The sequence below is a fragment of the Idiotropiscis lumnitzeri genome, chromosome 2 (assembly GCF_059441095.1).
Source record: "Idiotropiscis lumnitzeri isolate Australia: NSW breed Sydney's pygmy pipehorse chromosome 2, RoL_Ilum_1.0, whole genome shotgun sequence".
NCBI classification, from domain to species: Eukaryota; Metazoa; Chordata; class Actinopteri; order Syngnathiformes; family Syngnathidae; genus Idiotropiscis; species Idiotropiscis lumnitzeri.
The window spans coordinates 1,720,321-1,732,325 of record NC_142392.1 but is presented as its reverse complement, the minus strand read 5'-3'; the positions used below and the strand labels follow the sequence as shown (position 1 = coordinate 1,732,325).

The 12,005-nt window shown below is 50.6% G+C and overlaps 1 protein-coding gene and 1 long non-coding RNA gene across 3 annotated transcripts in view; one reads left to right on the top strand and one right to left on the bottom strand.

Moving 5' to 3' along the window:
• LOC148341139 (uncharacterized) overlaps positions 1–2,825 on the bottom strand; it is a 19,503-nt gene extending 16,678 nt beyond the window's left edge. The window contains exon 1 of the long non-coding RNA XR_015842372.1: positions 2,701–2,825. This is a non-coding gene — a long non-coding RNA (uncharacterized LOC148341139). The remainder of the gene's footprint in view (positions 1–2,700) is intronic.
• Positions 1–12,005, top strand: part of prickle1b (prickle homolog 1b) — a 14,546-nt gene extending 2,541 nt beyond the window's left edge. The window contains exons 1-8 of one of the 2 annotated variants that reach the window (XM_088289024.1): positions 4,807–5,063; positions 6,847–7,044; positions 7,368–7,481; positions 7,991–8,128; positions 9,318–9,521; positions 9,594–9,780; positions 9,875–10,861; positions 10,931–12,005. In XM_088289024.1, the coding sequence (XP_088145150.1) occupies positions 5,049–5,063; positions 6,847–7,044; positions 7,368–7,481; positions 7,991–8,128; positions 9,318–9,521; positions 9,594–9,780; positions 9,875–10,861; positions 10,931–11,847 (2,760 nt within the window). In that variant the 5' untranslated portion in view covers positions 4,807–5,048 and the 3' untranslated portion in view covers positions 11,848–12,005. Of the gene's footprint in view, positions 1–4,806; positions 5,064–6,846; positions 7,045–7,367; positions 7,482–7,990; positions 8,129–9,317; positions 9,522–9,593; positions 9,781–9,874; positions 10,862–10,930 lie in introns of those variants that run through there. The other variant, XM_088289025.1, reaches the window with a different exon arrangement.

Here is a 12,005-nt window from a genome sequence, read left to right as displayed (position 1 = left end):
ATTCAAAGGCTTTTGGCTCTAATAGCATAGATCGCATCTCATTTAAGATGTCGGCGCAGCAAGCGCGTAATTACTCACAGTTGTGTGACCACCCAGCCGCGCAGGAAAGCCAAAGACCAATGACGGCTTTCGGCGTCGCCATGTCAAAGAGCTTACCTTGCGTCGGTCACGGACAAGAAAGCGGGCAAATCCGCGTTCGCTTAAATTGCTCTCGTGCACGCTCAACGCTGGGCTTCCGTTTGCGTAGGCGACATGTACGCTCACGTTTTTGTTTTTTTGACCCCCAAATAAGCAAGATGACGACATCGACATGAAATGTTTTTGGTGCGTCCCAAAGGATTTCGTGTCGAGGGGAAACGCTTCGGTCCAATCTGATGCTCCTCGGAGCCAGGAAGTGCGAGAATCTCCGGAAGGCGAGGGTGCGGAGTCACTTTTTGTTGCCGCGTCGCGTCGCATCATGTCTGCGAAACTTGCTAACAGATGACCTGCGAGCAAATGGAAAAACGTTTGCTAGAAACACAATCCGCATTATTTTGCCCTATTTCTTCAAAAGAGGACGTCGTCGTCAACCCGAGCGCTCGGCGGATGAAAGGGCGGGGCTTTCCGAGCGCCGGCGAGTGACACAAACACTCATTTGACTGGTCCGGGTTGCAGCGCTGCAGGTTCCAGTTGTTCCTTCCCCGTCGTTGCATTAATGAGGTACTTAAAAGTGGCTCTTGTGTCGACACGGGTGACCTCAAAAAGCAGACGCTCACTCAAAGAAGGCCGTCATTCAACATGCGACGGCTCGTTTATGTCTACACACGTCGCTTGTGATACGTTGCCGAGATTTGGGGCGGATGTAAATCGGCGTGATGCCCCTCGGGGCCTTCTCCGACCTCCGAGTTGTGAACGGACAGCTCGGAAGTCCAAATCTGTCCAATGAAGTCGCTCGGAGGAGCGTCGTGCACATCGTGACGGCCGTCCGCGAGCTCGGATCGCCTCGTTTGCTTGCGAAGGCTGCAAATACGCTGTGGAGCCTTTCAAACCACTTGCTCTCGCTATTGCCTCGTCCATCTGTTGCAGATTAGTCTTCAGAGTGTTTCGAGAGCCGAGAGCACGGCCATGCGGGACGGATAGGAAACCGGGAGGAGGCTTGGAGTCGGAACAATCTCGCCGGTCCAAATGAACGGAGAGGCCATCTAAGGATATGGCCGCCCGGGAGACGACAGCCGGGTAGAGAATGAGCTTGGGGGGGGGGAATTAGTCGAAGGACCGGCTTCAGAACCGTCCCACAAACATCAAGCCTGCGTTGCCAAGATTTCGGCATTTCATGTGAACGCCATTTTTTTTTTTTCTGTGGCAGTGAGTTGACTGAACGCAGCGTCCGTCACATAGCCTCCATATGGGCGGCCCCCTCGTGGCGTCCAAAAGCCGAAGCGCTGAGCTCAGCGGATCGCTCTCAGCTGTTCCGGCGACGCACAAACACAAAAGCCTCGGCAGACTCCAAGCTGAACAAGCGTGACATCATCGCACGCCCACGTGGGCGCAAAGGCCTCGAGGGCGGCCAACTCGGTCAGACTCGCCATCGCCGCTCTTGTTATGTTTGAAGAAGAAAATTGCGGCCGCGATATTAGCAGTTGCGTAACGATCACAAGCTCAACCGCATAAATGTGACGCTGTCCTTGTCCACAAGCCGTTGCGTCCGCAGCCTCGATGGCCGGCCTCCATCTCGCGTATGAACTCAATTGGCGTTGCGCCTCGCAACTCGGCGCTCTCAAATGATTTCTTCAGCATACCTCACACGCTGAGCGACCATTGACAGCATTTATTTTGGCTCACGTGTGTGACACAAACGTAAATCATCGCGTGTGAGTCAACAACATTCTTCAAGCAGCATCTCGGAGGAATTTTCCTTGCAGATTCGGTCAGAGTACTTCTTTTTTTGTTTTGGAGTTTTGGCAAGGGGTCGATCTCCCTGAAGAGCGTTTCTTGGATACGGGAGTCCTAAAACTTTTGTATATGCTTCATACGGATCCAAATATTGTCATGTGCAAAATAAACGCGCGGCCGTCGTCGCATGCGGCAGCACTCGACTGTACGGATGTGACCACGCGCAAGCCGACACTCCCAGTGGAGAAAATTATCCCCCCAAGAAAATTGCAGCAAGCATAATCTGCTGGCCGATTTGCATCGTGTGGGGTCACGAAGAATTAAAAAAAAAAAAAAGACAGTCCCGAGTTTTGGGCCCCACTAGAAAACAAATACACAAAAACACACAACAATGACCTTAATTTCTTCTCAGTTTCGGAAGATCGGACGGAAGCCTTCCAGTGTCCGCACTGACCCAGACATGGAGTGACCTTAAATGGGTGCTAACGTGATGTCAGGTGATCGCATTCCATTTTAGAAAGCAGATAGATAGCGATTTTTTTTTTTAAATGAAAAAACATCAAAAATGTGGCAAAGGCTCGCACAACTAATTGGTTGGAGTGGAACACGAGATGCTAACCCAAGCTGCGACTTCCCAAGCTCTCCGTAAGGTCGCTTGCCATTTACTTTGCAATTTCCTGCATTTTACGGCACTTTTACGGCGGCCCCTCATTGTCCCAAAGGCGTTTAAGTCACACCCCGCGGCGGCGAGCAAATCTCAGCGCTGGCTTTTATGACCGGGAGCCGAAATCCGCCAGTTGAGGAGTGTCGAGGAATATTAACACTCACCTGGCAAGACCCCAGAGCAAGATGTCCGCCAGGCTGTTAGCGAGGAGGACGAGCTTCGGGCCAAGCGGGAGAAACGGCGAATTGAGACGTCGGAGGCGTGCTGGATGCTCTGCAGCCGAACATCATCAAGGCTTATTCAAATCTGAAACAGATACAGGAGATATACTTAGCTAAGGTAATCGGCGTCATAAATCGTAGCGCATTCCGATTTAGACAAGCCTGCCGGTGATTTATACGTCGAGGCTTGTCCGCGGAAAGCGTTTCTGGATTGTCCTTTTGTTTGCGGCTACAATTTACGTTTGGATTTCTGCATTTAAGGATTTCTAGACTTTTAGAAAGCAAGACGTGCGTTCATATTTGGGGGCGTGCTTTGTCTTTGTGTTTGGCGCCGCCCACTTTCCCAGGAAGGATTTGCTTTTTATGACGCGGCAACAAGTTGAGACGCACTTGTGAGTTCTGGTCCGAGCGAGCTAAGGGCCATTGCCTGCGAAATTTACATTTTTTTGCCACAAATACTCCACACTGCGTGTTAAAAAAGTAAAACTAACTCCAAAACTAAGAAAAACGCATCTAAAACAAAGCATTTTTGGAAAAAAAAAAACGGCTCTAAAAAGTAAATCAAATGAATTGAATTTGAACAACAACAAAAAATCTAAAAAACAAAACTACGATCATGAAGTCGAGCACCAAAAACGCGTGTTGTGGCAACTCGTTGCATCAAGTCCAAGCTTCATGCAGTCAAAAGGTGAAATGAAAAGGAAACAATCACGTCCATTTTCACGAGCGGCAAATGCTCGGGGTCAGAGGTGACCGCATAAACCGGCCATTCGTTAACTTTGCTCGCAAGAGTCTTGGACGTGTGAACTGAACCGGAGGAGAATCCTTTCAGCACTCGTCCAAATGACCGCGCAAAACACGACGACATGAGAAGGCTGCCTCCACCATTCCAATAACAAGATCAGGAGAAATCGATGCTCGCAGAATGAAAAAACACATTCGAGATTCTAAGAGATTTCCAATTTTTCAGAGGAGACGACAAGGTCAAAAGAATCATTTGTGCCTATTGTGAAGGACGAGGCCACTCATGCGGCATTCAGATTAAAAAAGAAAAAAGCACACCCAACAACGCTTCGCAGGCCACACATGGAAATACTTGAAGATTTCGCATGTCAACATATGAGAGAAATATGAGGCGACTTGGGGAAATCATCATTGGAAATTTCACCCCAAGACGGTTTCTATGGGAGTAAATGATGACAACATTTCCAGAGATAGAAAAATAGCGACGATATAAGAGAGATCATGTCTTCTCATGGAAGCGGCGAAAGTTCCGTTTGGAGACGCCTTGCCAGGAAAGAAAGCTGCAGTGCCAAAGCGAGCCATTGCTCATTGGCGGCAGCTAATTTGGCATGTGACAAACAGCCTCGCCGTCCCCTCTGTTAAGTCACTTAGCTCGGTTGTCAGGGGAGGGCGGGGGGGCGCATGGGGGGGGGGGGGGTTGCCTTTGTCCCGCCGGACAATTGAGCAAACTCATTTTTCAACCTGCGGCGTTTTAAAGGATTGCTGCTTTTCAGGCTTTTACAATGACAGATGGTTGCGACCTTGTCCAAATAAGAAGTCACCTTCGAGCTGCCGCAGCACGACAAGAAGTCGCAAATGACACGGCTACTATTTGTTTTCATTTCAAAGCAAGTACACACTTTGCCCGGAACTTTTTTTTTTTTTTTCCCCTTTTTTTCCTTCATATTGCGCGAATACGAGGGAGTCGACATATTTTAGTTGTAATATCGCCAATCACCACTAGATGGCACACATGTGTTAGTCACGCTTCCACAAGGTTTTATACTACATTTTTTGCCGGAATGGAATGACTTATCAACACGAAGCGCGGACATGTCATCTAGCACTCAAGAAAACTTTGCAGTCAAGTTGTCGGAGGGGGGAGGGCGGGGTGTCACTTGAGGGGAGGAAAGGGTGTGTGTGTGTGATTGAAGGGCAGTGGCAGGCTATTTGCCGGTGAGGGGAGGAATGAGGGAGGGGCCGTCGAGTCGCACACAAATGCACTCCCGACACACTTGGGATCTTGACACACTCCAGATAGAGACATCACCTCGCTCGGACCTCCTCAAGGATTGGGGGGGATCCCTAAATGAGGTGCTCTGCAGCTGTAAAGGGGCTCCCTCCTAACTTTCAGAGACATTTGGACGAGGCGGGGGCATTTCCTGACCCACCTGGATCTGGATCTGATTAGAGCAAAGACGCAAGGGCCTCGGCGCTGCCGCTATGTAGAGCGATCGCCGCGCGGTTGAGAGGAAGCGAGAGAACGTTTGGCTCAGGTGGGGAGGAGGATGCTCGTCGTGGAGGTAAGACATTTAAGCAGCGTGCGAGCGCCCCGCGACACCCATTTGGCCTTAAAATAACACCCTTGAGGAGTGAACGAGCTCGCGATGACCTCAGCCTTTGAACTGCGCTTTTTCGTGTTTTTCCTCAAGCGTTGGGGAACATTTGTTTGTTTTCTGCACCAGCATTTGCTTTATATCGTGTCCCCTTCAGCTCCACATCTCCGGTCTCAGAGAAGAAAAAAGATCAAATCTTTTGTGTCTAACCTGAGTCAAGACACCACTTCACGATTGTTTTTTTTGTCTTAAAAAAATTCTGACTTGTGTCTGAGAGAACTTTTTGACCCGCTCAGTCCAACGTCAGCAGCGAAGGAGAGCCGGCTCTAAAAGTGTCAGTCAAGCGGGGGAGGAGCACGCGGTTAACCGTTAGCCGACGACATCTGGCCCGTGTTTACGCAGGCCCCGATGTTGTGACTCCTAAATTGCAACTCGGCCAACCTTCCCCCCGTCGCTGCCGGCCTTCAGGTGGCCATTTCTGTTTGTGCCCCCCCCCCCACAAAGACGAGCATTGTGTTATTACAAGTTGAGCGTGTCGGTCGGACGTTGAAGGAATCGGCAACATCTCCAAGATGCCGTTGGTTGTGGAAAATGCTTCATTAAGCGACATTTGTTTCCAGATAAACCAACGTCCTAATAAAGACGTCATTTTAGATTCAATTGGTGACCCCCCGCCCCATTTACACACAATGGTCTCTTTCCGCCCTCAAACTTAAAATACGCTTTGACTAACTTAAAAAAGCTTAAAAAAAAGTATTTGTCCCTCCAACATGTCAAGTTTCTTTCGATGAGCTGCCCCGAAGCGCTCAGCTGACGTCAAAGCGTCAACGACGGAGCGCCGCAAAATGAAGACCTCAATCATCTAATTGTGCAGCTAACCATGTGACGTGAGAGAGCAGCATGGAGTGGGCGGAAAAAGAATTCTCTCAGTGATAACATTATCTAGCCGGCCATAAAAACGGAGAGATTAGGCGCAGAAGAACAAAGCGACATTCAAGCAGTCGCATTTTGCTCGTTTGGTGTTTTGAGGCCCCGGGCTTTCTTTCACGGAACTGTATGCTAATCGCGCAAATGCCTCGAGAGCCCGAAGGCTAACAAACATTTGCCATGTCAGTTCGCAAATCCGAAGGTTCGCCACGGATCCAAACGCGACAGTTGCACTCGTTTGGCTCGCTACCGTTTTGCCAGTCGAGGCCACCGAGATCCGGACGACCCAGATAGCGCCGCCCTCATGCATGTGAAAGATGGCGCCCACGTCAACTCGGCGGCGTGGATGCAAAGCATCTGTTTGCCCCCAAACAAATTCTCCTCTGCATGCCAAAGAAAGCCAGCACTTTTTTTCCCCAGGCGCTGCAGTGTCCGAATATGCGATGCGAGCATTTGCGGGTTTCTTTTTCCTGCTCCAGCGGCTTATTTAAAGCAGCACTTGTCATCCGGGCCACGGTCGGCTTACGGATGTTCTGACGCAACCTGCAAGGCAGCAGATGTTTACAGGCCGGCAACATCTGCTGTCCAAGATTGAAAGAACGGCACAAAGCCCGCTCACGCGTGAAAATCTCCGAAGATTGCACATATTGAGGGCACAGCACTGGAATGCGAGCGAATGGAAAAGCTTGCTGGGATTTTTCCATGACATCATCTGGAGAGCCTCTTAAGTGCTCTGTTTTGATTTCTCATCGAGCTTGAAAGGACTCACGACACGAATGGGGTGACGAACAAAAAAAAACAAACACTTTTTTTTTGCTTGCAGCGGCCGCGCATGATGAACCCGGAGCGCAGCGAACGAGGGGAGCGTCCTTCGCCCCGAGGCCCGGACGTGGAGCCTCTTCCCGGAGGGAAGAAGGGAAAGGTGTCCATGAGCTTCCAGAGGAGCTCCACCTCGGATGACGACTCGGGTTGCGCGATGGAGGAGTACGCGTGGGTGCCGCCAGGACTTAGACCCGAGCAGGTAACAGCAGATTGCTTCTTCGAGTAAGCAAATAAATCAGGCCACCCGTAAAATGCACAAACATTTGATACTTTTAAAGGGAAATGGGTTAAGCAAACATGACGCTCTCGCAAGTTTTCACAGTCGGTTGCCTGTGAAAGAATTGAGATTGACATGTTGGCTCAATGAATCCGGAAAAAAAAAAAAAGCGGCACGCGTGCGCACGCACGTGTACGTGCACAGTGGCAGCCATTCTCTATTGATTCCGTCTATGCTCTTTGTGTCGTCGTTGTGCCCAAACGGCGCCAAATGATGCAAACGTATGCGTTGGGGTTCACCTGCAGGTCCAGATGTATTTTTCTTGTCTGCCGGAGGACAAGGTGCCGTACGTGAACAGCGCCGGTGAGAAACATCGGATCAGACAACTCCTCTACCAGCTGCCGCCTCACGACAATGAGGTAACGAGAGTTTCTTTGATGAATCGAGCAATCCAAACTCAAAATCAGTTTGACCTCAAAGCCTCCCCAGTTTAAATCACAACCTGATCACGGCCACAGAGAAAGTTGAGGATCTTTCTGAGAATTTAAACAGCCACATTCCCTCGTCTGTGGGACAGTTTTACGATGCGTCGAGCAGCCCCCTCTACCCCCCCCGCCTCCTTCTGATAAGAGTTTACATTAGCAGATACAACGGCGGGGGGGCTGACTGAGGTGGTCTCTGTGTCAACACGCAGCGGATACACAATAAGTCTCGTCAACACGCGCGGGAGGTTTGCCGATGTTTGTTGGTGATTGAGGAGGAAGAATTCCTCGCATGACTGCGGTTAGGGAGGGAGAAAGTGCGCCCGGCGTCTTTTATCTGGGAATCGACCCCGTTTCAGAACACAGGCAAAGAGTTGAGCAGATGAACTGAAAATAAACCACTTTTCCAGACACTGAGACGTTCTTTTTTTTTTTTTCCCCGCCAGGTTCGCTATTGCCAGTCCCTAACGGAGGAGGAGAACAGGGAGCTTCACATGTTCAGCGGCCAGCGGAAGAGAGAGGCGCTCGGGAGGGGTACGCCCAAGATCCTGCCCCGAGCGCTGCAACACACTCGATGCGAAAATGTAGGTAGCGTGCGCGCACGCCAAGAGGTCATTTCGAGGTCACGTAGCTAACAGGCAGGTTTCACGTCGACCACAACCGCTCGGTGGGGCTCGCGCTATTTATAGCTCAGGCGATGGTTTGGAATTCACTAATAAATGCGGCCCTCATTATTTGGAGGAAGCGAGGGGCGAGGTAACCTCATGCTCCTTTTTGACCGGTCAGTCCCCCGTCCTCCGGCCGCGGTCTCGGTACGGTTCCGGCCTCGAACCTCCAGCCTTAATCAACCTCCGGTCTTTGTCCATCGAAGCCTTATTTTAAAAATTAAAACTTATGGAAAACTTCCTTCCAACATTCACTGGTACTGAACAAATTAAAGCCTTGCGGGCATGTCAGCACCCAAACATCGATGCTAACAAACGCATCATGTGTCGAGAGCGAGCAACACATGCCGACACGCACGCTAATCCAGAGTGGAAATGCCACCGTGTCACGTCTTCATTGGCTCATAACTCGTCATCTATGCAAAGCCACGTGCTCGTGTAAACTTCTGCCGTTGAACGCACAAATGTTGGGAGACAATTTATGAGGCCTTCTCAGGGACAGGCATAAGCCACAGGCCCCGTCTGTCCACGCTCGTAATAATAGCAAACAGCTGGGCACGCGATCCGATCGTCGTCTGTTGGCGTCCCTTCGCTCTCATGCTTGAAATAAAGACTCGCGATTGGGCGCCGAGACGCGCTGTGACGACCTCGCTGGAGTCATATGAGCTTTGGCGGCTCGAGACCAAGGACGGCGGGCTGTGTTCTAAGTCGCTGTTCCAACTGTGATTTGACATTTATGACTTTGAGACAATTTGAAAGACAACGCTTGCTTAACTCAGCGAACGTCAGCTAAAAGAACATCTAATCCTGAATTAGAATGCAAGATGGAGCTATTCTGAAAGACGTGACACACAATCCGTGGTTTGGTTTTAAAAGCTTTGCGTCCATGTCCACTTGGTTTTAGCACTAGTTCTGGTTTCGCGGCTGTGTTTTGACTGGATAACATCGCTGGCTTTTTTGGTTTGGGAGCAAAGTCTTATCAGGGATGAACACGTCTATTTTAAAAAATGTGTTACTCTGCAATTTCAAGATACTTATCTGCAGAGCCACTGCATTAACAAGATGCCACGAATATGTCGTTCATGCCTCATTTCTCTCGGTTTGGCAGTGTGGAGGTGGCATCAACGGAGGGGAGATGGCAATCTTTGCCTCCAGGGCTGGACCGAACCCCTGCTGGCACCCGGCCTGCTTTGTGTGCGCTACGTGCCAAGAGCTGCTGGTGGATTTGATCTATTTCTATCAGAATGGCAAGATCCTCTGCGGGAGACACCATGCAGAAATTATGAAACCGAGATGCTCCTCTTGCGACGAGGTAAGTCGCCGTAACGGGTGGAGTTGAAGTTCATCGCACTTCACCAACCGTTCGCATTCCTTTCTCCTCAAGATCATCTTCGCAGATGAGTGTACCGAGGCGGAGGGCCGTCATTGGCATATGAAGCACTTTGCCTGCTTTGAGTGCGGGACCATGTTAGGGGGGCAACGCTACATCATGAAAGATGGCCGGCCCTACTGCTGCGGATGTTTCGAGTCGCTGTATGCAGAGTACTGTGAGGCCTGCGGTGAAAATATTGGTAAGTCAAACATTTGGATCCAACGACTTGGGGAACCCAAAGCCACGTTCCTCTCCTTATTCATAAATCTGTCTTCCACCCGACCGCCGTATAGGAGTGGACCATGCTCAAATGACCTACGAAGGTGGACATTGGCATGCCACGGACGAGTGCTTCTGTTGCGCTCAATGTAGGACGTCCTTGCTGGGCTGTCCCTTCCTGCCGAAACAGGGGCGCATCTACTGTTCAAAGGCCTGCAGCCAAGGAGAGGATATCCACGCCTCAGATTCCTCTGACTCTGCCTTCCAGTCGGCTCGTTCACGTGAATCCCGGCGCAGTGTTCGCATGGGTAAGAGCAGCAGGCCCGCTGAACAGTGGAGACAGTCTCAAGTCTTAAACCCTTCCACCATCGTCTCTGCAAGCAAGTACAAGTTGGTTGAGGGCGAAGTTGATGGGGATATCGATGTCATTGGGCAGAAGCTTTCTCATCTAGGGCTGGATGAGGAAAGGTTCTGGAGAGATCGTGAGGAGCAGGACGCTGGGGGAGAGGAGGACCCAGAGGAATGGGCCCAGCATGAGGACTATATGACTCAGCTCTTGCTCAAGTTCGGTAACCAAGGAATGTTGCACCAGATTCAGCAGCCACCCCTAAAATCACCTACCCCCAGTCATGACAGAAACCATTTGATAAGTGTTTCCGACCCTTGGCTGAAGCCAGAAACGCTTGGACTCACTGCCTCTTCACCTACCCCTACCAGTCCCACCCAGAGCCAAACTTCCAATCAATCCAGAGCCAACAGCCTTAGCCCAGGACTCATGAGCAAGAAACATCTTCCTGAAATGTACTGGGCCCAGTCTCAGGATGGGCTGGGAGACTCAGCCTATGGGAGTCATCCAGGGCCTGCCAGTGCCAGAAAGATCCAAGAGTTAGAGTTGGACCAAGATCAGGAACAGGAACAATCCAGTGCAGGCAAACATTCCCGATGGCAAGAGAACAGGCAGTGGTACCAAGATACACTGGAATGTATCGCAGACGAGCTGAGGAAGGCCGGGCAGGGTGTGGGAGACTCCATGGACTCACTGGCACTGTCAAATATCACTGGTAAGGAGGATGATGGTGCTTGGTCTGATGTTTACTCAGTCCCCTTAAAAATGTTTTCTGCTTCCTTAGGTGCATCAGTTGATGGAGATGGGAGGGAAAGGCCTATGGTCTACTCCGTCCATACAATGCAGGAATCATTGGTGGGAGATGTGTGTGAGAAAATGAGCAACATGGGGACCTATAATTCATCTCATCTCCACCAGAGTAACAACTCTCTCAACCTCATCATGGAGAAGGGCGGACAGGAGAGCGCACAAGAAGGAGACCTAGCAACCAGGGGAGGACTTCTGTCTGTGTACCCCCATTCAGAAGGACCACCTTCTGCGTTTGTCCATGCGCCAGCTCTGAGGAGGACCAAGTCACAGTCCAGGCCTCCTCAGATGGTTAAGTTCACAGACGACACTGTGGATAATGGATATAACGACGGATTTGAGGTCGACATTCGAAAGCATCCCATGAGTGAGAGGCCACAGAGGCGGGCTTATGCCCACGATGAGGTGGGCCGCCCATCAAGTCACCATGGGCGCAACAGACAGAACTCCCATCACAGCAGGCACCACAGGAGCCGCAAAACCCATTCGGACATTGCCCTTAATATGACGCCTCCGGAAAAGGCGCAGAGACCATACCGACATCACCGACATAACTTGGGCAGCCCTCGACAAAGATCTCCAAGTCAACCACTGGCATACTCTCAAACACGGTCGGACTATATGATTCAGGGTCCACCTCAAGGAGACCGTCGGGTTGAGCATTTGATGGGTCTCTATAAAGATGAGGATGAGTGGTGTTCCACTTGTTCTTCATCATCATCAGACTCGGAGGAGGAGGGTTACTTCCTGGGTCAGCCCATCCCCCAGCCTCGACCTGCTGGGCGCTACTTTGCTGAGGACTACCCGAGGGTCATTGCCCTCTCGTCCCAAAGTCATGGCTCAAAGACTGGTCGCCGAAAGAGCCACCGCTCCAAAAACTGTATTATCTCCTAAAGCTCAGTCTGCATTGACACTCTGACCTGCATAAGGCAATAATGTTTTTTTTCCAACCACAAATGTTTTGTACAGGTGTTTAAGAGCACTAGATATATGTTGAGTTGTACTTAGGCGATAATGGAACTTGGAAGGAATGAGTCTTACAGAAACTGTAA